General features: G+C 35.5%; 2 protein-coding genes across 2 annotated transcripts; one reads left to right on the top strand and one right to left on the bottom strand.

The window, feature by feature from the left end:
- Positions 1–209: 209 nt before the first annotated feature.
- LOC121444677 (odorant-binding protein-like) lies at positions 210–17379 on the top strand. Its single transcript, XM_041646582.1, has 6 exons — positions 210–266; positions 699–838; positions 2111–2181; positions 3538–3648; positions 4351–4452; positions 17156–17379. Exons 1-6 carry the CDS (start codon positions 210–212, stop codon positions 17377–17379), a joined length of 705 nt encoding a protein of 234 aa, XP_041502516.1.
- Positions 17380–20266: 2887 nt separating this feature from the next.
- LOC121444676 (odorant-binding protein-like) lies at positions 20267–25106 on the bottom strand. The gene is made up of 6 exons (XM_041646581.1): positions 25050–25106; positions 24480–24619; positions 23491–23561; positions 21413–21523; positions 20666–20767; positions 20267–20283 (listed from the first exon to the last, which is right to left on the bottom strand). Exons 1-6 carry the CDS (start codon positions 25104–25106, stop codon positions 20267–20269), a joined length of 498 nt encoding a protein of 165 aa, XP_041502515.1.
- Between the last annotated feature and the right edge of the window lie 367 nt (positions 25107–25473).

Genomic DNA, 25473 nt, shown 5'->3' with positions numbered 1-25473 from the left:
ATCTTATTAGTTTAGGGGTATGAGATCATACGCCGTTCAGCAGGGTGAAGTGAACATACTGGACAGATGCAGGCTGTTGTGGTGCAGAACCATTGGTTGATTCCAGGAGACTCCCTCTAACTAACTGTATAAAAAGCTTTTCAGTTCAGTTCCTTCACAACCAATACCCTTCTTTGATCTCCTGTGGAAGAGCAAAGGCAGGCACCACCATGGTAAAGTTTCTGCTGCTTGCTTTGGCATTTGGTCTGGCTCATGCTCAGGCTGAGGTAAATTCATTTGATCTGTGCACAGGTTTGATATTCTTCAATAGTTTAGTTCTGTGGGTGCGGGTGTCATTCAGTTTGTCCTTGCAAATACATATTCATGATATAACCTTTCTGACTTTCACTCAGATACAATTTTCCAGCCAGATTTCTCAAAAATCAAACGAAGAAAATAAAAAAAAAAACCAATGGATTGAATTTGCAGAGCATAGGAGACCAAATATGAGTAGTTCCAAAATGTCTCAAGTTCAAAATGTTATGTAAATTGAGTTATCATATTGTCCCAAGTTATTCTTCTTCCCCAGAAGCATAATTTTGAACTAACAAACAAACTCTTATTGATTTATATTTCTCATTAGCTTATGTATTTCCAAAGATTCGAATCAGAGATGAAAGTAACAACTCAAATTCCAGTGGCCTTTGTTGTTTTTTCAGCTTGAAGGAAAGTGGGTTACCACTGCCATCGCTGCTGACAATGTGGACAAGATAGAGGCAGGAGGACCACTGAGACTCTATGTTCGTGAAATTACTTGCACTGAGGCATGTAGTAAAATGGAAGTCACATTTTATGTCAAGTAAGCAAATTGTCAACAGTGTAACCTGAGCAGACTGCTTACGTTTCACAGATTTTTCTATTGTTAAGCGTATAGGTGAATGTTCTGTTTCTGGTCATGAAACTGAAAATCTCATCTTCAGAAATGCAATTTTGTTATTTCATGATGGGTTAGCTCTGGAGACCACAGGAAAGTAAAAATCTGTCTCCAATTCTATGAGCTTTTCCTGAGAAATTCTTCTGGCTGGAGGCCTGTGGCTGAATTTTATGCTCTAATATTAAAATCATGAGATTCTAAGGATCTCATTTCTAGTTAGCCAAAAGGTAGGTGTGAGCATTTGGGTCAATGTCATGCATGTTATATTATTCAGGCATAGGTGTCATAAAATATTCTTCCACAAACAGGTCAGAAAAATCTAATTTGCAAATCCATGCCTGGTATGGGAAGTACTTCTCTATATGTGTTGTTTTTATTAGTTAATGGATAAAGAATCTACCTTGGCCTGTGATAGGGCAGAATATAGCTAGGCGGGGAAAACTAAACTGAATGCTGGGAGAAAGAAGTCGGTGTCAAAGAGATATCATGTAGCCGCCAGAGGGAATAGACGTGAGTTGCCAGCCGGAACTTTGCCAGTAGGCCACGAGCCTCATGGAAAATATAAAATAATGGAATTTGGTTAATTATAGATGATAAAGTCATTAGCAATATGCTTAAGTGATTGGCCAAGTGGAGATTTAAATAATATAGTTTCTGTGTGATTATTTTGGGTCTGAACTGCCAGAAACATGTCTGTGATGCTCTAGTTTCAAAATTTTTTTTCTGACATTTAGATGACAATGTTCAATGAAAAGGTGCTTAACACTGTAAAAACTTAAAATGTTTATAACCATTATTTTTTTCTAGCCACAACTATTGTTTTTGGTTAGACACAAAAGCATTTAAAACACATTCATAAAATCTTGTGTACATATTTATTGTTGGAACAGTCAAAGAGAATGAACATATTGAAAATCATACTCCGTGAATACTGAAATTTGGATAAGGAATAAAATAGTCTTCATAACAATTGGGAAAATTGCTACAAATAAAGAAATTCATATGTATGATTGCAAACAGGATAATATTTTCTAAACAAACATTATGAAAAGTGAGGTAAACAGTTTCATCTCTTCTAGCTCTGAACACTGTTCATAGATATGAAAATATCTCATGTTCTGTAATATTTAATTAAATATTTAATATTAATTCAAAGGATAAATACAATAAACCATGATTCCTCTGTTTGATTTTCAGTGTGAATAACCAATGTTCTCAGACCCAAATCACTGGGTATAGGCAAGAAGATGGCAACTACAGAACCCAGTGTAAGTATGGGATCTTGGCACTTCCTCTATGAACAAAAGCATTGTGGGTGAGGGCATACATGCTGACACTTCAGCCACGGATAGATACATGGACCTAGAACAATTTTGGTTACTGGGAATGTTATCAGTCCTTCCAACCAACGGAGATATGATATGAAGTCAGAGTACATTGTAGGTCATCTGAAGTTTACATGGAGAAGTACACAATAAAGTAACGACACGAGTAATGCTAACAAAAAGTCTCCAAATAGTTTCCTGCATGAAAATTTACTTCTAAACAATATTCAGTGTCTTTTCTTTCATACAGTATTTTGGTTTGTTATTGGACAGGCCTGCCGCTCACTATTAGGTCTCGGTGGCCTCAAACATCTTTGCAAACTTCATGATTCAGTTCATCAAGTACTTATATTACAAGGATTATCTATCATCCTAGATTTATAGAGGATTTTAATTAACGATGATATAAGAAAGTTTCCCTTTCTTACATTTTATAAACATCATAACATTTAGATCACTGGATGATCAAATTGACTTTTGAAAAGCAGTTAGGGTAAAATCTGTTTAATAATTTCAAACTTACTACCCCAAATTTGAAAAAAAATGCTAAAATAATATCAACACTATTCAACTGAATTGTACACAGCATAACTTTTGGCTTGATTTTAAATGAAGAGAAGGCACATTCTTCTGGCAAAAATAATGCTTTTCTAACCTCACATGGATATTAAAAAGCAGTCCTGTAACAGAAAATGACCAGATCCTAAAATCCACTTATTTCTGTGAACCATTCTATCATTCATTGAGTATCTGTAAGTGAAAATATCATAGACACACACACATAAAACACACACACACACACACACACACACACACACACACACCAGAGAGTTTTTCATCTTACAAGTTGTAAGATGAAAACTTTTGTGCATATTTCTAATGAGTACAGTCTTTTTTGCATATGTATCCCTTTGCCCACCAGGTATTATTATGGTATGACACCAAAGTTTTACACTTTCAGGAAACTGACAAGTGGCCTTTTGTATCTGATTGAAATGGGAAGAATTACCCAACAGAGTGATCCCAGAGGTCTTGACACAGGAATTCAGAGAAAAGGGAAAGTGTCTGTACCTAGGATTCAGTACCAGGTTTAAAGAGTAAGAATGATTGGTTACCACATTATGATAGGATATGTAAAATGAATGACTACAAGAATACCTTTATACATGTGTGTCATATGATAGTGAATCAGAGAATATTGCAGAGTCAGGGTCAATATTAATGTTTAGTCAACAGGTAACATCCAACAAAGTAGAGAAATGGATGACACTGAGTTTTGAAATGTGTCTGTTATTGCAGTTGAAGGGGATAATGTATTTAAACCTGTGAGTGCAACAGAAGACAACATAGTCTTTACCGGTGCGAATGTGGATAGAGCCGGCCAGACAACAAACTTGATTTTTGTTGTTGGTAAGAATGGTAGTGGGTTTCCTGTAACAGTAACAAAAGTACGACCCTGTAAATGAGGATTAAGTCAGATTCACCCACCAAATACAGTATCCTGTTATTTCCAAACTCTTATCAACTAAATAACAGTCCATTTGTTTTGTGAGCCAATTTTTACATTATACTGTAATTCAAGTAGCATGGTCATTGAAGACTAGGGACGATGGCGGGGTGGGGGGTATTGGAAGAGTTGATGTTCGTGTTTCCTCACTGGAAAGAATAGAGTAAAATGGAGTATTTTCCCACAATTCAGACCATTTTGAGTTCATTTGTTCAAGTGTGTACTAAATTAAAACATGAACTCTAGAGTATAGATTTGGGAGAAAAGTGAAGCTTCCATTCATAGGCATCTGTGACTCTCTAGTGTTATGTTTTAGAAAGTGGGTAGGATTGAGATGAGTGAATTCTCTAGAGAAGTTTTTATTTTTAATTTTTTGATGCATCATGAAATGCTGAAAAGTGATCTCATACCGTCATTTAGACATTTTTAAATGTGTCCATGGAACTCTCAAAAATTATTATTGCCTATATTGACTCACCCAGGGTAGTTGAAATTAGAGCAGTTGGTATTTTTATTCTATGTAGTGGTGGGATACTAAAGACGCAATGTAAATTCTCCAGAATTCTACTGATCATGTCTCTGCCATTGGAATTCATGCAATGTAGGAAAAGGTCAACCTTTGACTCCTGAACAACATGAAAAACTTGAGGCATATGCTAAGGAACGTAGCATTCCACCAGAAAACTTTCAAGATGTTCTTGCTACAGGTAACCTTAATTAATATATTTGTCCATAGCATCCATAAATACATACATACATACATATGTATACGTATAACAATGGATATTCATAAATACATGTATGTGTATCTACATACTGAGTCTGTCTCTCTATGTATCTGTTTATGTATTGATGTATCTATTATTCTATGTATCTATCTACCTACTTATCTACTCAGTAAGATCTCTGAATGATGTTATATCTAGCTATATGTTATCTTTGAGTTGTTCTTTCCAGCAACATCCCCTGGGGAGCTGTTCTCGTATTCTTATGAGATCAGTTCTGTTAATCCTTACTCCATTCAACTACTTTTACAGATACTTGTCCTAAATAATGATCTTCTGTAGGTGAGTAGAAACAGAAGGCATGTCTAATCACCTTGATATTTGAGTGTATTTGTGCTTATTATTTAAAAAAAAATGGAGACAAGTATGGGACCAAGGGAAAAATGAATGCAAAATAAAGACAGGTTATTATTTGTCTTTTAAAAATGAAAATCTTACTGTGACAAAACCGAAGGATAGCATATGTTTATTTATAAAGCAGTTTGAAGGACATTTATTCATAATTGCTAATATTTTTGGTATAGAAGAATATTCCGTCATTAAAAGTGTGTCTTGACATTTGAGAAATCCTACTTTACTCATGACTGTGGCATATGATTTGTCACAGATATTGTATAAGCAGGTTGATCTTTTCAATAAATTCATTTAAACCTGTCAATATAAATTGTCGTATAAGATTAAAGAGTGTCATATTTCCTGTCAACAGAGCTCCTATAGAATTCAAAGCACAAGATATTGGTGATTTCTAGGGAAGAAACTGTTCATGGGCAATCCCTTCTCTATACTCTATATTGTTATATTTAATTTTGTATTCATACATTCCCAAGGATGAAAATTTTCCTGTCTGACTAACCATGTTTTAATATTTGCTTTCATGTCTGCAGAGATGACAACAGGATGAGAATTACACATCATGTCCTCTTTACCATGGAATTAGCATCACATACAAATCCCCATTTCTTTCTGAATAAATTTCCCCTTGACTATGAATTCAAGATACCACCATCCAAAGTCCTGACTTACTTTTCCTTTCTCTTTGTATGATCTATGAGCTGTTACTTTTTGAATGATTCAATAAAATGTTTCAAGAAGCAATGAGGACCTTGTGAAAAGGATTTCATTTAAAAACCACTTAAACCTTCACTAAGATAATTAAAATCACCACTCGGCTGTAAGAAATGATGTCTGTATTACTAGAACTTACTGTAATAATTGGAAACTTTACAATTCCTGGAGAGCCATGGGCAAGAACTCTGCTGTGGTAAATTGTGTGTTGTGCTCTTATTTACCTTCAGCTGAAAATTTGTTATTTGCAGATGAATGGTCATAAAACTTTAAAAGATTTCACACAACAAACTCTTTGGATCTGCCTCCATGTTACACATTATTTAAAATAAAGGGTAAAATATGTTTTCAATAGTTCATATGAGGAGATTGTCTCTTGTTAAATGACTTCAGTAAGTAAGCAAATGAATCAAGATATTCTCAATAATGTAAATCTGAGGAGTCATTCTCACTTGAAGAATAAGTTCATGAAAATTATAACAATCCCTATAAATATTCATATATTTATTACAATTTTCTGTTTGTGATACAATGATTCATTAGAATGTAGTTAGCTCTCAAAATAGAAAGCTATAGAAAAGGCAATGCAATTTTTTTTTATTTTCGAAGCAGGGTTTATCCGTAGCTTTTGGTTCCAGTCCTGGAACTAGCTCTTGTAGACCAGGCTGGCCTTGAACACACAGAGATCCGCCTGCCTCTGCCTCCCGAGTGCTGGGATTAAAGGCATGCACCACCACCGCCTGGCTTCTTTGAGAGCTTTAAACAAGGAAAAAGAAAAGATATTAGACAGTGTCGCTACATCCGGTCTCTCATCTAAAGATATAACCAAGTCAAGTACATTCAATATTCATAGGCAACAGATATGAATTAGAAAGAATGAAATAGTTTCTTGTTGACTAAAACATGTTATTTAACCTTTCTTCTGTTTCTTTAAAACACAGTGACGTCAGAACAAATACTGGACTAATGTTTGATAAAAGTTCTGTATATCCAATGTACATTTACATCACTTCACACAAATCTCAAAATAATTACTACTATACTTGTGTCCCATCTCTTCTTCCAATTTTTCCAAGTTCTTCAGGAATATTCGCATTTATTTAAAAGTATGTGTGAATGTGTGTGTGTGTGTGTGTGTGCCTGGATGTGTATTTAAAGAGAGGAGATTGATAGAGAAATTTATAGCCCATATGAGTCCATTTAGTATTTCTAATATGGATTCATGTTTAGTGCTGGACTCTTGGTCTTCAATTACTTACAACTTATGAGTGGTCTCATTTTAGAGGTAAAAGGAACATGGCTACTTCTTTTACTATCAGAAGTTGCTTTCTATGTTGCCAAGCTTTCAAATGGCATGAAAGTTCTTAAGCTCACCATTCACATCGTCATAACATAGCTAGTTTGCGCAATCTGAGAGGTAACTCAGTGGTGATTAGTTGAACTTTCATCCTGAGCTATAGAAGATTAATCATGCTTGGTTCCATAAACATGTCCAACTACCATTGTTGATTTCATCAACCAGTGTAATTTCTCTGAACATTCTGAATGTTAAGTTCTTAACCAAGACTTTAGAGATGATTTAAATATCGATCCTAGTTTGTAGTACTCTCATGTTGACCAAGATAATCTTCCTTCATCAATTTGTAGAGTGTATTATTATTTCTGCAGATATATTCTTATAATAGCCAGAAACCTCTCAAAGCAGTCAGTTTTGCAAGTTAAGAATTCCAGGAATTCTTATTTCTCTGTGTTCTCAGCAAAATAAACATGAAGAAAACAAATGACTTCTTTCCAAACCTGGATTATAGATCAAAAAAGCGTGTTCTCAGAAAGTGAAACACAAAGGTCTGAGAGACACTTAAAAGTGTTCAATATTCTTAGGCATTAGGGAAATAAAATTAAAACTATTTAGATATTTTGTCTTACTGGTGTCAGCATGGCCTAGCTCAATAAAAGAAATGATGCATGGAAAGGGCTGCACTTGGTCCAGGTATGTGGAAGTGAAAACTGATTCAGCTGCTGTCAAAATCAATGACGAGTATCCTAAAGATGACATCAGTCTTACCACAAGTCCTTCAAAGAAGAATTACAACCCAACTATCTTGACTTTTTTTTTTTCAAGAATCTACACAGATGACCCCAGCTAAGAATCTAAGCAATAGTGGAGAGGGTACCTTGCTGTGAGACAATGGTCTTCTACTCTGTAAAAATTTATCAGTTATATTGCTTTCATGAAATGCTGATTGGCCAATAGTCAGGCAGGAAGCATAGGAGGGGCAGCCAAGTAGGAAGTAGAGGTAGGGAAATGAGAACAGGAGAATTCTGGGAAGAGGAAGACTCAGTCTGCAGCTGACACCCAGATACAGAGGAAGCAAGATGAGAATGCTTCCTGATAACAGGTTTCAAGCAACGTGGCTAATGCACACATTAATTATAGGCCAATATAAGTTATAAGAGTTAGTAAGAAGCCTGAGCTAAGAGGAAACCAGCGAATGTTAATGTACATCTTTGTGTGCTTTTGGGGGGGACTGAAAGGCTATGGGACCAGGCAGGACAGAAACCTCTGTCAACAGTACCTGAATTGGCCTTCCCCTCTAATCAGATTGATGACTATCTTAATTGTCATCATAGAGCCTTCATCAGCACCTGATGGAAACAGATGCATAGATCCACAGCTAACCACTGGCATGAACTCCTGAAGTCCAGACATAGAGATGGAGGAGTGATATTCCGAGCAAATGGGCCAAGTCTATGATGGGGAAACCCACGGATATAGCTAACCTGAGCATGTAGGAGCTCACTGACTCTATACTTATAGCTGAGGAACCTACATAAGAACAAACTAGGCCCCGTGAATGTGGGTGACAGCTGTGTGGCTTGGGCAATTTGTGGGGCCACTAGAAGTGGAACCAGTATTTATCCTCATGCATAAACTGGCTCCTTGAAGCCGATTTTCTATGAATGGTTAGCTTGCTCAACCAGATATAGGGAAGAGAGCCTTGATCCTGCCTCAAATAATGTGACAATCTTTGTTGACTCCCCATGTACGGCATCACCCTCTCTGAAAAGTGGATAGGGGTGGGGAGAAGATGGAGCAAATGGAAGGATGAGAGGGAGAAGAAACTGTGATATGAATATAAAATAAGATGATTTTTAAAATAAAATAAAATAAATAATTAAACTCCAGTCATACTTGGGAGGGAAGAACTTTTCCCAACTGAACCATTCCCCTAGCCTATGTGGATGTGAGTTTTTATTAGCATTGATACAAAAAAACCAACAGAATGTAAAGAATCACCTCCAAATATGTTATATATAGCCAGTGTTAATTTAATCCCTATCAAAGAACACACATGCACTTGCATACACACACAGAGGCATGCATTCATGTATGCATATGAACATTCATGCACATACAGAAAAACATAACTGGGATCATAGTGTTAAAAAAAACTTAATAAAATACTAGAAAATGAATATACACCCATATCAAAGGAATTGTTCACAATGATTAAGATGGATTTATTCCAGGGATACAGGCTTGATTTAAAATACATAATTCTATAAATATAATGATCATACAACATAATTAAGGTAAGAAAGCACATGATTAATTCAATAGATGAAGAAAAAGCCAGTGATAAAATATATCATACTTTCAAGATAAAATCCCCAGGGAGAGTCGAAATGGAGAAAATATACTTCAAAATATTAAAGGCTATCTCTGAGAAACATACTTCAAAATCCATTCTACATGTAGAAAACTGGCAAGGAAACTGACTAAAATCTTGAAGAAGAGAGAGTGCCCACTCTCCCTATTCCTTTACAATGTCATGTTGGATTTCTTGCAGTGAGCAATAGAGAAAGGGAATGAAATTATAATCACACACATATGAACAGATGAATTCCAATCATCCCCATTTTCAAATGCCATGGTATTATACTTAACACATGGCTGCATTGTACCAGAAAACATGTAGCAAAGTCAACAATTTCAGCAGCATGACAAGCAAAGAATCAGCATACAAATGTTAACAACCCTTCTATCTACCAATAGCCAAGCAACCTTAGAAAGAGTTCATGTACGGAATATCATTTACAATAGTATGGAAGGAAAGAAAATATATTGGGTTAAACATAAATTAAAACAAGAAGGCAAATTTCTTTCTTTTAAAAAATTGTTTATCTGGGGAAGACTAGGTGGGCACTGGCAGTGGCACCAGAATTTATCGTTACTGCATGTACTGGCTTTTGGAGATCCTATTCTCTTTGGATGAAAACCTTCTTTGCTCAGCCTAGATATAGTAAGGAGCGCCTTGACCTTCCATAAAGCAATGTGCCTTACCCTCTCTGAGGAGTGGTCGGGGTGTGGGATGAAATGGTGTGGGAGGAGGGAAGGGAGTGGGAGAAGAAGAGGGAGTGTGGACTTGGATTTGGTAATTTTTAATAATCTAATAAATAAAAAATGCTTTTATTCAGCTATATATTTTCTGTTCCCCTCCCTTCCTCTACCCTCCTCTTCTACCATCTTTCATGATTCCCACTTTCCCTATTTACTTAGATCTTGTCTTTTTCTACTTCCCATGTAGATTAAATCCATGTATTTCTCTCTTAGGGTACTCTTTGTTGTCTAGGTTCTCTGGGATTGTGCATTGTAGGCTGCTTTTCTTTGCATTATGTTAAAAAGCCACTGTGAGTGAGTACAGATGATATTTGCCTTTCTGAGATTTTGTTACCTCACTCAGTATGATGTTTTCTAGATCCATCCATTTGTCTGAAAATTTCAAGATGTCATTATTTTTTTCTGCTGTGTAGTACTTCATGGTGTAAATGTACCACATTTTCCTTATCCATTCTTTGATTGAGGGGCATTTAGGTTGCTTCCAGGTTCTGGCTATGACAAATAATGCTGCTATGAAAAGTTGAGCATATGTCCTTGTGGTATGATTGAGCATACTTGGGTATATACCAAAAAGTTGCATGGATGGTTCTTGAGGTAAATTGTTTCCTAATTTTCTGAGAAATCACCATACTGATTTCCAAAGTGGCTATATCGTTTGCACTCCCACCAGTAATGGAGGAGTGTTCCATTTACCCCTTATCCTCTCCAGCATAAGTTGTCATCAATGTTTTTGATCATGGACATTCTTACAGATGAAATATGGAATCCCAGTGTTGTTTTGATTTGCATTTCTCTGATGGCTAAGGATGTTGAGCATTTCCTAAGTGTCTTTCACCCATTTTAGATTTATCTGTTGAGAGTTCTCTCTTTAGGTTTGTACCCGATTATTTTATTGGATATTTTGTTCTTTTGATGGCCAGTTTCTAGAATTCTTTGTTTATTTTGGAGATCAGTCCTCTGTATTATGTGGGGTTGGTGAAGGTCTTTTCCCATTCTTGTAGGCTGTTGTTTTGTCTTGTTGACCATGTCCTTTGCTTTACAAAAGATTTTCAGTTTTAGAAAGTTCCATTTATTAATTTTTTTCTCTTAGTGTCTGTGCTACTAGAGTCACATTTAGGAAGTGTTTGTGCCAATGCATTGAAGTGTACTTCCTACATTCTCTTCCATGAGGTTCAGCGTGTTTGGTTTTATACTGAGGTCTTTGATCCATTTGGACTTGAGTTTTGTGCATGGCGATAGACATGGATCTATCTTTATTCTTTTACATGTTGATATCCAGTTCTGCCAATACCATTTGTTAAAAAAGCTTTCTTTATTTTATATTTTCTATTTTTTTGCTTTTTTGTCAAAAATCAGGTGTTAGTAGATGTGTGGATTAATATCAGGGTCTTCGATTCAGTTGCATTAGTCCTCCTGTCAGTTTTTATGCCAATACCAGAATATTTTCAGTATTGTAGTTCTGTAGTAAAGTTTGAAGTCAGAGATTGTGATGTCTCCAGAAGTTCCTTTATTGTACATGATTGTTTCAGCTATCCTAGTTTTCTGATTTGATTTGTTTATTTATTCATTTATTTATTTATTTTTGCTTTTACATATGAAGTTGAGTAATGTTCTTTAGAGGTCTTTGAAGAATTTTGATGGGATTTTACAGGGCATTGCACTTAATCTGTAGATTGCTTTCGGTAAGATTGCCATTTGTTTTGTCCTCACTGTCCTTGTCTGCTTCTTGTTTTTTAGATAACCTATTATTCTTATTATTGATTTTATTGAACTATATATTTTCCCTGTTTTTCCTCCTTCCTCTTCCATTCCCATCCACCCCCTTCCATGGTCCCCATACCCCCAATTTACTCAGGAGATCTTTTCTTTTTCTAATTCCCATGTGGATTAGATCCATGCATGTACCTCTTAGCATCATCATTGTTGTTTAGGTTCTCTGGGGTTGTGAATTATATGCTGTTGTTTTTATTTATGTCTAAAACCTACTTATGAGGAAGTATATGTGATATTTGTCTTTCTAGGTCTCAGTTACCTCACTCAATATGATGTTTTCTAGATCCATTCATTTGCCTGCAAATTTCATGTTGTCATTTTTTTCTGCTGTGTAATACTCCATTGTGTAAATATACCATATTTTCCTTATCCATTCTTTGGTCAAGGGTCATTTAACTTGTTTCCAGGTTCTGGCTATGACAAACAATGCTGTTGTGAACATAGCTGAGCACATGTCCTTGTGGTACTTTTGAGAATCCTTTGGGTACATACCAAAAAGTGGTATTGCTGGGTATGGAGGAAGGTTGTTTCCTAATTTTCTAAAAAATTGCCATACTGACATTGAAAGTGGCTGTTCCAAAAATGCAGGAGTGTTCCCTTTGCCCCACAACCCCTTCAGCATAAGTTGTCATCAGTGTTTTCATCGTGGCCATTATTACACGTGTTAGATGAAATCTCAGTGTTGTATTGGTTTGCATTCCTCTGATGTTTAAGGATGTTGAACACTTTCTTAAGTGTCTTTCAGCCATTTTAGATTCTTCTGTTGAGAGTTCTCTGTTTAGGTCTGTACTTCATTTTTTAAAATTGGATTATTATTATTATTACTTTTGATGGCCGAATCTTTAGTTCTTTGTATATTTTTGAGATAAGACCTCTGTGTGATGTGTGGTTGGTGAAGATTTTTTCCCATTCTGTAGACTGCCATTTGGTCTTGTTGACCATGTCCTTTGATTTATAGAAGCTTTTCAGTTTCAGAAGGTCGCATATTAAATGTTTCTCTCAAGTTTCTGTGCTACTTGGGTTATATTTGGAAGTGGTCTCCTGTGTCAATGCATTCAAGTTTACTTCCCAATTTCTTTTCTATAAGGTTCAGTGTATTTGGTTTTATGTTGAGGTCTTTGATCCATTTGGACTTGAGTTTTGTGCATGTTAGTAGATATGGATCTATTTTTATTCCTTTACAAGTCAATATTCAGTTTGCCAGCACCATTTGTTAAATAAAATTTCTTTTTTTCTATTTTATATTTTATGCCTTTTTTGTCAAAAATCAGGTATTATTTGATGTGTGGCTTATTATCTCCATCTTCGAATCACTTCCATTGGTCCTTCTGTCTTTTTTTTATGTCTGTATGAGTTTTATTTTTTTCAGTACTGTTGTTGTATAGTAGAGTTTAAAGTCAGGGATTGTGATGCCTTCAGAAGTTCCTTTATTGTACATTATTGTCTTGGCTTCCATGGGTATTTTTTTTTTTGCTTTTTTATAAGAAGTTGAGTAGTGTTCTTTAAAGGTCTTTGAAGAATTTTTCTGGCTCTATTTTATAGGCTCAATGTCTTTTATTTATGGCTAGAAACCAATTATGAGTGAGTACATCCCATGTTAATCTTTTTGGTTCTGGGTAACCTCACTCAGGATAGTGTTTTCTATTTCTATTCATTTGCATGCAAAATTCAAGATGTCATTGTATTTTACCACTGAGTAGTAATCTAGTATGTATATATTCCACATTTTCTTCAACCATTCTTCCATTGAAGGGCATCTAGGATGTTTCCAGATTCTGGCTATTACAGATAATGCTGCTATGAACATAGTTGAACAAATGCTTTTGTAATATGATAGGGCATCTCTTGGGTATATACCCAAGAGTGGTATTGCTCGGTCCTGAGGTAGTTTGATCTTGAATTTCCTGAGAAATCGCCCCACTGATTCCCAATGTTTTGCATTCCCACCAACAATGGATGCGTTTACCCCTTACTCTACAACCTGTCCAGCAAAGTATATCATTGTTGTTTTTGATTTTAACCATTCTGACAGGTGTAAGATGGTATCTCAAAGTTGTTTTGATTTGCATTTCCCTGATCACTAAGGAGGTTGAGCATGACCTTAATTGTCTTTTGGCCATTTGAACTTCTTCCATTGAGAATTCTCTGTTCACTTCAATGACCCATTTTTTAATTGGGTTAATTAGCATTTTAAAGTCTAGTTTCTGGAGTTCTTTATATATTTTGGAGATCAGACCGTTGTCTGATTCAGGATTGGTGAAGATGTTCTCCCAGTCAGTAGGTTGCCGTTTTGTCTTGGTGACAGTGTCCTTTGCTTTACAGAAGCTTCTCCATTACAGGAGGTCCCTTTTATTCAAAGTTGCCCTTAATTTCTGTGATATTGGGGTTAAGCGTAGGAAGTGATCTCCTGTGCCCATATGTTGAAGAGTACTTCCCACTTTCTCTTCTATCAGGTTCAGTGTGTTCAGATTGATATTGAGGTCTTTGATCCATTTGGACTTGAGTTTTGTGCATGGTGATGGAGAGTGATCTATTTTCATTCCTCTACAGGTTGGTATCCAGTTATTCCAGCACCTTTTGTTGAAGATGCTTTCTTTCTTCCATTGTATACTTTTAGCTCCTTTATCGAAAATCAGGTGTTCATAGGATTGAGGGTTAAAATCCGAGTCTTGTATTTGATTCCATTGGTCGACTTCTCTATTATTTTGCCAATACCAAGCTGTTTTCATTACTGTAGATCTGTAATAGAGTTTGAAGTCAGGGATGGTAATGCCTGCAGACGATGCTTTATTGTATAAGATTGCATTGGCTATCCTGAGTTTTTTGTCATTCCATATAAGGTTGATTATTGACCTCTCAGAGTCTGTTGAGAATTTTGATGGGACCTTCATGGAGATTGCAATGAATCTATAAATTGCCTTTGGTAGAATTGCCATTTTTACTATGTTGATCCTCACAATCCAAGATCAAGGGAGATCCTTCCATTTTCTGGTATGTTCTTCAATTTCTTTCTTCAAAGACTTAAAGTTCTGGTCAAATAGATCCTTCACTTCCTTGGTCAGAGTTACCCCAAGATATTTTATGCTATTTGTGGCCAAAGTGAAAGGTGATGCCTCTCTGATTTCCCTCTCTGCTTCCTTTTCCTTCGTGTATAGGAGGGCAACTGATTTATTGGAGTTGATCTTCTATCCTGCCACATTACTAAAGGTGTTTATCAGCTGCAGGAGTTCTTTGGTGGAGTTTTTGGGGTTGGTTATGTACACTATCATATCATCTGCAAATAAGGAAAGTTTAACTTTTTACTTTCCAATTCGAATCCCCTTAATCCCCTTATGTTGTCTTATTGCTATTGCTAGAATTTCAAGCACTATTTTGAAGAGGTATGGAGAGAGTGGACAGCCTTGTCATGTTCCTGATTTTAGTGGGATGGCTTTGAGTTTTTCTCCGCTTAATTTAATGTTGGCTGTCGGCTTGCTGTAAATAGCTTTTATTATATTTAGGTATGACCATTGTATCCCTAATCTCTCCAAGACCTTTATCATAAAGTGGTGTTGAATTTTGTCAAATGCTTTTTCAGCATATAATGAAATGATCATATGTTTTTTTTCTTTCAGTTTATTTATATGATGGATTACATTGATAGATTTGTATATGTTGAACCAGCCCTGCATCTCAGGGATGAAGCCTACTTGATGATAATGGATAATTTTTCTAATGTTTTCTTGGATTCGGTTTGCCAGTATTTTATTGAGAATTTTTGCGTCCATGTTCATGAGTGAGATTGGTCTGTCGTTCTCTTTCTTGGTTATGTCTTTGTGAGGTTTTGGTATCAGGGTGACTGTAGCTTCATAAAAGGAATTTGGCAATGCCTCTTCTGTTTCTATATTGTGAAATATGTTAAGGAGTATAGGTATTAGCTCCTCTTGGAAGTTCTGGGAAAATTCTGCATTGAAACCATCTAATCCTGGGCTTTTTTGGAAGGGAGTTTTTTCATAAGAGCTTCTAATTCTTCGCAACTAATGGGTCTATTTAGATTGTTCACCTGGTCTTGGTTTAACTTTGGTATATGGTACTTATCTAAAAAAAATGTCCATTTTTTTGCATTTTCCAGTTTTGTGGCATACAGGCTTTTGTAGTAATATCTAATGATTCTCTGAATTTCCTGTGTCTGTGTTTATGTCCCCGTTTTCATTTCTGATCTTATTTATTTGCGTGTTCTCTCTCTGCCGTTTAATTACTTTGGATAGTGGTTTGTCGATCTTGTTGATTTTCTCCAAGAACCAACTTTTTACTTCATTGATTCTTTGGATTGTTTTCTGTGTTTCTATTTTGTTTATTTCAGCCCTGAGTTTGATTATTTCCAGTGTTATAATCTTCCTAGGTTAGTCTGCTTCTTTTTTTTCTAGAGCTTTCAGGTGTGTTGTTAAGTCCCCAATGTATGCTTTCTCCGTTTTCTTCAAGTGTGCACTTAGTGCTATGAACTTTCCTCTTGGCACTGCTCTCATTGTGTCCCATAGGTTTGAGTATGTTGAGTCTTTATTTTCATTGAATTCAAGAAAGACTTTAATTTCTTTCTTTATTTCTTCCTTGATGCAGGTGTGGTTCAGTAGTTGATTGTTCAGTTTCCATGAGTTTGTAGACTTTCTGGGGTTAGCATTGTTGTATTCTAACTTTAATCCATGGTTAACCGATAAGACACAGGTGGTTACTATTTTTTTTTTTGTAACTGTGGAAGTTTGCTTTGTTAACGAGTATGTGGTCAATTTTCAAGAAGGTTCCATGACCTGCAGAGAAGAAGGTATATTCTTTCCTATTTGGGTGGCATGTGTGTCAAGCAGAGTCTATAATTCAAATGCTATTCTTGGCAAGAGGAGCTTCAGAGCAGCTAATTAGGGATTTCAAAGCTTTGCTTGCAAGTAGCATTTTCTAAAAATGAAGGAAAAGGAACTGTTGTATGCAAAGATGCTCTTCTTTTGTTCACATATTTTATATTACAGAAAGATACTGACCAAGAATATACAGGTAGGGTTGGTTTCCTATTAAAATAAATCAGCTGTCTGGGGTAACCTGAACAATAGGATTGTCTCCTATCTTGGAATGCTAAGGACAACTATTTAGTCATAAACCATTGCCATATCAGAACAATGACAAAGATAATAGCTTTATGACAATTTAATCCAACTTCCTTCAATAAATGATGTTGTGGCCAAAATTAGGTTCCTCGAGCTTTCTTTGGTTATGTGAAGGTTAAGCCAGAACATAGGACCTCACACTCATTCAAACAATGTATATGTGAGTGTGTGTGTGTGTGTGTGTGTGTGTGTGTGTGCGTGTGTATGAATGTAAAATATGTCAACAGAGTTTTGTTGTAATTCTTCTTTGAAGGACTTATGGTAAAACGGATGTTAGGATCCTACCCACTGATGTTGATCACAGCAGAATCAGGTTTCACTTCCACCAACAAGGGCCAAGTGCAGCCATTTCTCGTGCTGATTTTGATCACAGTTGAATCATTTTTCACTCCCACCAACCAGGACCAAGTACAGCCCTTTCCCTGCATCATAGACAAAATCTCTAAGGAGATTCAAGTTTATTTCTGTGATGGCTAAAGACATTGAACACTTTGAAGTGTGTCTCAGATATTTATGCTTCACTCTCTGAGAACATGAATTTTAGTTTTATAATACATGTTTTGATATGGAGTCATATGTTTTCTTGGTATTAATTTTGCTGAGGAGATAGAAAGATGAGGATTCCTGCAGTGTAAACTTGTAAAACTGACACATTTGGAAGGCTTCAGGCTGTTATAAGAACATATCTGCAGGAACAATGCATTCTACAATTTGATGAAGGAAGATTATTCCTGGTCACCATGAGAGTACTACTAAATAAGATCAGTATTTAAATCATCTCTAGTAGTCGTGATTAAGAAATTACCATTCAGAATATACATAGAAATTACAATAGTTGGTGAAAAGAACAATGATAGAGGAATATGTTTATGGAATCAAGGATGATTTACATTCTACAGCTCAAGGTGTAAGTTTAACTAATCACCTCTGAGTTACCTCTCAGATTGTGCAAGCTTTACCCAAGTTAGCATAATGTGAATGGTGAGCTTTAGAACTTCTATGCCATTTGAAGTCTTGGCAGCTTAGAAAGCCACTTCTGATAGGACAAGATGTAGCCATATTCCCTTTACTTCCAATATGAGACTTATAGGTAATAAGTAATTGAAGCATAAAAGGACAGCACTGGGTACAAATGCATATTAGAAACTCTAAATGGACACAATTGCGTATAAATTTCTGTGTCAACCTCTTCTTTCTTAATACACACACATATTCACACATATATTGAAATGAATTTGTATATTCATGAAGAAGTTGGAGAAATTGCAAGAAGAGGACACAGGAATAGCACTAATTAGTAGGAGAACGAAGGTGGTGTGATGTAAATGTACACTGAATATACCAAATTTACAGAAGACGTTGGTCAATTATTTTTTTCTAAAGTAACATTGTTTTGCCAGTCACACAGTGAAAGTTTAAATAACAGGATTTTTCACAGAGAAATTATCATTGTTTCTTATTCATATCTCTTGTTTATGAATATTGAATGCACTTTGCTTTCTTTATATCTTAAGACTTCATTAAACTGTATGTAACAACATTTTCTAATATATTTTGTTTTTCCTTGTTCCAAGCCCTAAAAGAAGATTGCCTCTGCCTTTTGTAATTTGATAACTAACTACATCCTAAGTAATTGTTGCAATACAAAGAGAAAATTGTAACCAGCACATGCACATATGTAGGGCATGGTATCTATGGAATATCATTCTTAAGAAATTATTCTTCAAATGTAACTGAGTCATATGTACACTATTAAAGCATATCCTGATTCATTTGCTTACTGAAGTCATTTAGCAAAAAATAATCTCCTCAGATAGACTTTTGAAAACATATTTAATCCTCTCTTTTAAATAATGTGTAACATGGAGGCAGACCCAAAGAGATTTTTCTGTGAAATCTTATAGAGTGTTAGGACTGTTCAACCGCAAATCATAATTTTAAGCTGAAAGTAAGCATGAAGCACAATATAAAATTTATTTCTTCAGTGTTCTTAATCATGGATCTCCAGTAATTATCACATTTCATTTTTATCTATTTATTTACTAAAGATTTCTGCCTCCTCCCCGCCACTGCCTCCCATTCCCTCACCTCCCCCAATCAAGTCCCCCTCCCTCATCAGCTCCAAGAGCAGTCAGGGTTCCCTGCCCTGTAGGAAGCCCAAGGACCTCCCACCTCCTTCCAGGTCTAGTAAGGTGAGCATCCAAACAGCTTAGGCTCCCACAAAGCCAGTACGTGCAGTAGGATCAAAACCCAGTGCCATTTTTCTTGACTTCTCAGCAGTCCTGATTTAGTAATACTGATATCATTTGTTACACCAGAGTGGTTATTTTATTAGTTTAGTGAATATTTATGTGCTTTTTGAATGAGATCCTTTTCACAACATCTTTATTGCTTCTTGAAACACTTTATTTAATCATTAAGAAATATGAAGACCTTATAAATCATAAGAAGGGAAAGGAAATACAAGTCAGGAATTTGGTATAGGCTGCTCTGACTTCACAGGAGAAAAGACAATTCTTTTAAAAGAAATGGTGATTTATATATGACATTGATTCCATGGTCAAGAGGATACGATGTATCATTCTATTCCTCCTGTCATCTGTGCAGATAGACATGAAAGCAAAAATTAAAACATGATTGAACAGACAGTAAAGATTTCATCATTGAGAGTTCATGGATGCAAAAATATATATAACAATATAATGAGTATACATAAATGATGGTACACAAACAGGTCCTATCCTAGAAATCACCAATACCTTGTACTGTGGAAACTATAGAAGCACTGTCAACAGAAAATAATGATATTCTGTGCCCTTACATGAAAATTTATATTGAGTGGTTTCAAGGAATATGCTGAAAATATCAACATCATTTTACCATATCTGTGACAAATAATACCCCACAATCATAAGTAATATAAGATTTTTACAAATAGCAAGGCAGACTCTCTTGATGAAGTATTCTTCTATGTAAGCATATTAGCAATTGTGAATTAGATAAAATTCTTCATCTTTTTATAAATAAAGATATTTTATCCTTCATTTCTATCTCTGTAATATTTTCTCTTTTAAAAGACATATGGCCGGGCGGTGGTGGCGCACGCCTGTAATCCCAGCACTAGGGAGGCAGAGGCAGGCGGATCTCTGTGAGTTCGAGACCAGCCTGGTCTACAAGAGCTAGTTCCAGGACAGGCTCCAAAAACCACAGAGAAACCTTGTATCGAAAAAAAAAAAGACATATGATACCCAGTCTTGATTTTCCTAATTTTCAGTTTACATTTTCCTTGGTGACATAATTATCTCTAATTTTTTGTAATAAGCACAAATCATGGTCTCTGTTTCTTCTCACCTCCAGAAAGTCATTATTGAGGACAAATATCTGCAAAAGAATATGAATGGGGTAAGGATTGACAGAAACGTTTTCATAGTAATATAATAACAGATCCCCAAGGATTATTTCTGGAAATAGCAACTGAAAGATTGCATACGAATCCATATAATCTGAATCAGGGATCTTACTGAGTAGATATATAGGCAGATAGATAGATAGATAGATAGATAGATAGATAGATAGATAGAGTTAGATTCGTTTTATATATATATATATATATATACATTATGTATGTGTATATATTCATACATGGATATATGAGAGAGAGAGAGAGAGAGAGAGAGAGATAGATAGATAGATAGATAGATAGATAGAGAGAGAGAGAGAGAAAAAAAAATTCTGTGGCCAAAACAATATTCATTGGGGTTACCTGTAGCCAGAATTTCTCTAATGTTTTCTTTTGGAATGTTTTGTTCCTTAGCAAATTCTTCAAGTTTTTCATATTGTTCAGGAGTCAAAGGTTTACCTTTTCCTACAGTTTATTAATCACAGTGTCAAAGACATGTTCAAGAAATATGGAGAAATTATATTGCTTCTTTAGTATCCCTGCATCACATGCAATAGAAAGTCCCAACTGCTTCAAAAGATCTATCCTAGGTAGACCAATACAAACAGTAATAATTTTCCCCAAATTCCATTTTCAGTGTTTCATGATGTATGCAAAAATAAAGCAGCTTCTTTAGGGAATTCTCACATCTCAAGCCTATGTATTTTCAAAAATATAACACTAAAGAATCATGGATGCTTATCAATGGCAGCTTCACATTTCTCCTGAGTCTATACTCTAGAGTTCATGATTTCTTTAGTACACACCTGATCAAATGACACTCAAAATGTTTTAAATTTCAGACAAATAGTATTTAGTCTTTTCTTTCTAGTAAGGAAACATGAACATAAACACTTCCAGTAACATTCACCATCACCAATACTCTTCAATGACCATGCAACTCAAATTACAAAATAAGGTAAAAGTTGGTCCACACAACAAGCATATTGTCATTTAGTGGAGAGGAGTTTGGAAACACCACAATACTGTTTGGAGTGTGAATCTGACTTAATCTCGATTTTCAGTGTGCTACTTCTCTTACTACATCAGAAAACCCACTACCATTCTTACCAACAAGAAAAATCAGGTTAGTTGTCTGGCCAGCTCTATCCACATTCTTGCTAGTAAAGACTATGTTCTCTGGTGTCACATGCACAGGTTCATATCTGTTGTCACCTTCAACTGTAATAACAGAAATATTTCAAACCCAGTGCCACTCATTTTTCTACTTTGTTTGGCATCACCTGTTGACTAAACATCAATATTGATCCTGACTGTAGCAATCATCTCTGATTCACTATCATATAGCACATGTTGGCAAAGGTATTCTTGTAGTCATTCATTTTGCATATCCAATCATAATATGAGAACCAATCATTTCCACTCTTTAAAACTGATAGTGAATCCAAGGTTCATACACATTTCCTTTTCTCTGAATTCCTTGTGTCAAGACCTGTGGGATCACTCTGTTGGGTAATCCTTCCCCTTTCAACAGGATCTAAAAAGACACTTGTCAGTTTTCTGAACTGAAAACTTTCGTGTCATACCATATTAATACTTGGTGGGAGAATTGATACATATGCTAAAAAGAACATACTAATTAGACATCTGCACAAAAGTTTTATTCTTGTTAGATTATAGATAGAAAAGATTTAAGAATCAACATTTCATTTTAAGTTTACCAGACATTCATAGTGTGTATGTTCTCTCTCTGTGTGAGAGTTTTTCTGTTTGCATTCTCTCTCTGTCTCTCATCATCATCATCATCATCATCATCATCATCATCATCATCATCATCTCTCTCTCTCTCTCTCTCTCTCTCTCTCTCTCTCTCTCTCTCTCTCTGTGTGTGTGTGTGTGTGTGTGTAGATTTTTCTCTTAAAGACATTAAGTTATAAAAGTGGTTCATGGAAAAATAAAATGAATTTATTATCTAGTAAATTTCTATTACTTGACTACTTTATAATGGTAATGTAAACTTAAGAAAACAATAAAGTTGGCAGAAGAATGTGCCCTCCCTTCATTCAAGATCTAAACAAAGATCATCCTATGCATACTTCAGTCCAATATTTTTACTGTTATTTTAACAATGTTTACAAAATTGAAGGGGTTTGTCTGAAGTTTTTAAACAGATTTTCCCTAACTGCCTTTCAAAATTGAAGTTTATCATTTAATGATGTAAATTTTATGATCGCTACAAAGTAAGAGAATAGGAAACTTTAAAATAGGACCATTAATTTAAAGTTTCCCTGAATCCAGAATGACAGTTCAGGCTTGTAATATGAGTGCTTGTCAGCCTGAGGCAAGAAGTTTTCAATGATGTTTGAGGCCACTGAGACCTATCAGTGAGTATCAGGCCTGTCTGATGACAAACAGAGATATTGTATGAAATCAGCATTATTTGTCATAGCCAGAACCTAGAAACAACGTAATTAACCCTTTCAGAAGAATGGATAAGAAAAATATAGTACATTTATACAACGGAGTACTACATAGCAGGGAAAATGACATCTTGAAATTTGCAGGCAAATAAATGCATCTAGAAAATATTATATTGAGTGAGGTAACCCAGACCCAGAAAAACAAATATCATGTGTACTCACTCATAAGTGCTTTTTAGACACAAGGAAAAGAAAAACTACCCTACAATTCACAATGCCAGAAAACCTAGACAACAAAGAGGACCCTAAGAGAGACTGCCATAGATACAATCTACATGGGATATACAAAAAGACAAGATCTGAGTAAAATGGGTGCATGGACAACAAAGGAGAGGGTAGAAGGGGTTGGGCTAGGAAGGGAGGGGAGCAGAGAAAAATATATAGCCTAATAATAACAAATTTAAGAAAAGGAAAGACACTGAATATTATATAGAAATAAATTTTCATGCAGGAAACTATATGGAGACATTTTGTTAGCATCATTACTTACATCTTCAGGTTCAGTGTTCTTCTCCATGTAAACTTCAGATGACCTACATTCTACTCTGACTTTGTAGCATATCTCAGTTGGTTGGAAGAACTGATGAATTTCCAAGTAACTAATATTGTTCTAGGTCCATGTACCTATGAGTACCTGAAGTGTCAGCATGAATGTGCTCACTCAAAATGCTTCTGTTCGTAGAGGAAGCTCCCAGATCCCATACTTACACTGGGTTCTGTATTTGCCATCTTCTTGCCTATACCCAATGGCTTTGGTCTCTGAACATTGGCCATTTGCACTAAAAATCAAACAGAGGATCCCTGGTTTATACTTTATAACCTTTAATTCTTATTAAATATCTTTAAGTATTATAATGAACTTGATGATATAATAAAGTCTATGAACAGTGTACAGAGCTGTAACAGAAGTACCTATGCTTACCTCACTTCTCTTAATTCTTGTTTAGAAAATAGCTTCCTGTTTGTAATCATACACATGCCTTTTTTTATTTGTGGCAATTTTACCAAGTGCTATGAATTCTCTGATGGCTTCCTTATTCAAATTTCACTATTCACTGCGTATGGTTTTCAATATCTTAATTCTCATGTTCTAATCCAATGATAACATGTACATAGTTTCATATGCATGTGTTTTAAGTGATTTAATTGATAACCTAAAACTTACATTCATAGCTAGAAGAAAGAAATGGTTGTAAGTTGTGTAAGTTCTTATGCTGTTATGCAACCTTTCAATGAACATAATCATCTAAATGGCAAAAAGTCTTTTTGAAAGTAGAGCATCAAAGAAAGGGGTTTGCAAATTAGATTTGTCTAACTTGTTTGTGAAAGACTTTTTATGATGTCATTGACTAAATAATATAACATATATGATTATGAACCAAATGTTCACACTTACCCTTCAACTTACTAGAAATGAGATTCTTAGAGTCTCTTGCATCTAATATTAGAGCACAAAATTCAACCACAGTCCTCCAACCAAAAGGATTTCTAAGGAAACACTCAGGGAATTGAAGACAGTATCAAACATCCATGTAATACCCGGAGCTAACCCATCTCGGAATAAAATAATCACATTGCCAAAGATGAGGCCTTAAATTTCATGACCAGAAACAGAACATTCCCCTGGAAGTTTGACAACATAAATGCTGAGAAATGGAAATATTCTACTCAGTTTACATAGTTGACAATTTGCTTACTTGACATAAAATGTGACTCCCATTTGTCTACATGCTTCACTACAAGTAATTTCACGAATATAGAGTCTCAGAGGTCCTTCTTCCTCTATCTTGTCAACATTGTCAGCAGCGATGGCAGTGGTAACCCACTTTCCTTCAAGCTGAAAAAAACAACCAAGTCCCTGGGAATGTGAGTTGGTACTCGCGTCTCTTATCTGAATCTTTAGAAATACATAAGCTAACAAGAAATATAAAATAAAAAATATTTTGTTTATTAGTTAAAAATTATGTTTCTAGGGATGTAGAATAACACAGGGTAATATGATGACTCAATTTACATAGCATTTGGTACCAGTGACGTTTTGGAACTACTCATGTGCTGGCCTCTTAAGCTCTGAAATTCAACCCGTTGTATCCTTCTTTCAATTGTTTCATCCTAGAAAAATCTTATTTAAAAAGTGCACATGTGTGAAAGCCAGAAAGGTTATTTCATGAATATGGACTTGCACGGACAAACTGAATGAAACATCACATCCACAGAAATATGCTGTTGAAGAACATCAAACCTGTTCACAGACCAAATGAATTTACCTCAGCATAAGCGTGAGCCAGACCAAATGCCAAAGCCAGCAGCAGAAACTTTAACATGGTGGTACCTGCTTTTGCTCTTCGGTAGAAGCTCAAATTAAGATATTGCTGTGAAGGAACTGAACTGACAAAGCTTTTTATACAGTTAGTTAGAGGGAGTTTCATGGAATCAACCAATGCTTCTGTGCCACAACAACCTGCATCTGTCCAGTATTTGCTCTTTGGCCCTGGTGAATGGCACATTATCTCATATCCCTAAACTAATAAGATTAGGCTAAAGGTCGGGTTCTGTTGGGATGACGAATTGAGTGTTCCTGTCAGAAAGAAAGAACTATCCTTGTGAGAGCATTAAAGCAATTGTTTAGACTCCACAACTCTACTGGTGGGTAAATGTCAATATCCATATGCACATGTTGTATCTGATTCG

The sequence above is a fragment of the Microtus oregoni genome, unplaced genomic scaffold, assembly GCF_018167655.1.
Source record: "Microtus oregoni isolate MIOR12 unplaced genomic scaffold, Mior012 000137F_ref0000512, whole genome shotgun sequence".
NCBI lineage: Eukaryota > Metazoa > Chordata > Mammalia > Rodentia > Cricetidae > Microtus > Microtus oregoni.
This window is presented reverse-complemented; position numbering and strand designations above follow the sequence as displayed.